The 2,281-nt window shown below is 37.5% G+C and overlaps 1 protein-coding gene across 2 annotated transcripts; it reads left to right on the top strand.

The window, feature by feature from the left end:
* The first annotated feature begins 319 nt into the window (after nucleotides 1–319).
* Nucleotides 320–2,010, top strand: LOC145165633 (uncharacterized). Of its 2 annotated transcripts, none has more exons than XM_079084405.1 (3): nucleotides 320–422; nucleotides 529–613; nucleotides 686–2,010. In XM_079084405.1, the coding sequence occupies exons 1-3, from the start codon at nucleotides 408–410 to the stop codon at nucleotides 1,726–1,728; spliced, it is 1,143 nt and encodes a 380-aa protein (XP_078940531.1). In that variant the 5' UTR covers nucleotides 320–407; the 3' UTR covers nucleotides 1,729–2,010. The 2 variants fall into 2 exon arrangements, with proteins under 2 accessions (XP_078940531.1, XP_078940532.1); XM_079084406.1 differs by having other exon boundaries at nucleotides 668–2,010.
* The last annotated feature ends 271 nt before the right edge of the window (nucleotides 2,011–2,281 follow it).

Here is a 2,281-nt window from a genome sequence, read left to right as displayed (position 1 = left end):
AGAACCAAAATAAATAAATATAATCCTTTTATTTTTATATATATTTATAAACATTACAGGGAAAAGAAAAAAACTAAATTTAACTAAAATTGTGCCAAAATATGTTATTTTTTCATTCTACAAGATCTAATATTTAAGTTGACAAATTAACATTTAAAAAATCATTATTGTTTTTTATTTAAAATATGTTTTTGATGTATTATATTTATATCGTTCTTCTATATTCACACATAGAATCTAGTTTCTAACTTTCTTATAGGAAGTCTCACACCTAATGCCTTTTATATATTCGCTCTCCATGCACTAATAAAAGCCAAATGTTGATTCTTTAGTTTCAACCTCCCCCCTACAAACCATCTCTTCTCGGGTTCTCCCCTCTCTCACGAGGACCACGATTACACGATACGATGTCAGAAATGGAGGTATCATCTCAAAACCATCTCAATTTATGCATTCTTAGTCTAAATTACATTAAATCTTATATTTATAGGTCCAATATCTCATATGAATAATTGAATATGCATGTAGAAACCTCGAGTTACGGAGATACAAGTTCGGGTCGACTGTAATGGGTGTGTTCAGAAGATCAAGAAGGCTCTACATGGCATCAATGGTAAGTAACTTAAATAATGGTCTTAAAACCATCGATTCTATTAATTAATGATAGTGCGCTAAATGCTTTCAGGCATAGTTGATATTTATATCGACATCCATCAACAGAAGCTAACAATAATAGGGTGGGCGGATCCTGAGAAGATAGTCAAGGCGATCAAAAAAACAAGAAAAGCTGCAATAATTTGTTCAGAAACACAACCAGCTCCACCAACAGAACCACCATCAGAAGACGGAGTACCACCTCCTGACCCTTCAAACCCACCCCCAGCTGAACCAGTGCCACCACCAGAACCAGTTGAACAACCAAAAGAACCAGAAAATCTACCTCCAGAAGCAACACCAGAACCAGCACATTCACCACCACCACCACCGGCGGCGGCGCAAGAACCTCCATCTACAGACTCTACACCAATACATATACCAGAAGAAGCTGAAGAGGTCTACGTCGTGAACCACTACCCACCAGACCATGGCTATAGAAACAGTCATGATCGTGTCTATAATGCGTCCTTGGAACACTACTCGAATTCACCTAGTCCAGGGTACAAGCATGAGCTACCGCAACGCCAACCAATCCATGTGAACCACCGATATAGTACATACAACCCTACACCTTATATCACTGAATATAAACATATCCGGCAACCTCCACAATACACACATTACAGCCGACCGGAGCCACCACAACCCTCCACGCATTACAGGAAACTGGAAGTACCATTACCGGAACACACACATCACACTAGATCGGAACCACCACAACGTTACACACATTACAACAGACCAGAACCTCCACCACAAGACACACATTATGCAAAATCGGAGCCTCCACAACGGTATACACATTACAGCAGACCAGAAGCTCCACCGGAATACAGACGTTACAGCAGACACGAAGCTTCACCAGAATACACGCATTACAGCAGACCTGAACCACCGGTGCAGTATACACAGTACACTAGAGCCCAACAACCACAACCGTTCACAGATTACTGCCGGCCAGAGCCACCAACACGGTATACTCACTACAGTGAAGAGTATAGTAGCAACGTGAATGGTAATATTACATCCATTTTCAGTGATGACAATCCAAATGCATGTACAATTGTGTAGAAGGAATGGAGGCCGGGACTTTTGTGTAAAAGTCGCACTTTTTTGGGTGGGTAGGAGGTTGGCGAGGAAGTTAAGAGAGAATAAAATATTGATTAACACCATTCAGATGACATTATTAATCTCCATAGAAGCGCATGTGATGATGATGATGAGGAAGAATACGATACTTATCTTGTAAGTGCAGGAAGAATCTATGCTTCAATATGTGGATGAGAGGGCTAATACAATTCATTATTGTGAATAAATATATTCAAAATTATTTTAGTATGGCAATTTAACACAGCCCAGTGAGATGATATGACAGATATACAAACTTTTAAAACAAATTAAAGACAATTTTGGAAAGGCTAAAGATCCTTTTGATCGAGTGTTTCATCGAAACTCCTCCTAGTTACAAATTCGATGAAACCACCTTTTACATGCATGCCTTTTCGTGAGAGGTTTTTCCGTTTATTAAAACACTTATATATATATATATATATATATATATATATATATATATATATATATATATATATATATATATATATATATATATATATATATATATATA

Source organism: Lactuca virosa, chromosome 3 (assembly GCF_052849685.1).
Source record: "Lactuca virosa cultivar CGN04683 chromosome 3, Lactuca_virosa_CGN04683_v6, whole genome shotgun sequence".
NCBI classification, from domain to species: Eukaryota; Viridiplantae; Streptophyta; class Magnoliopsida; order Asterales; family Asteraceae; genus Lactuca; species Lactuca virosa.
The sequence above is the reverse complement of the archived record's forward strand: the minus strand, read 5'-3'. Positions and strand labels throughout refer to the sequence as shown.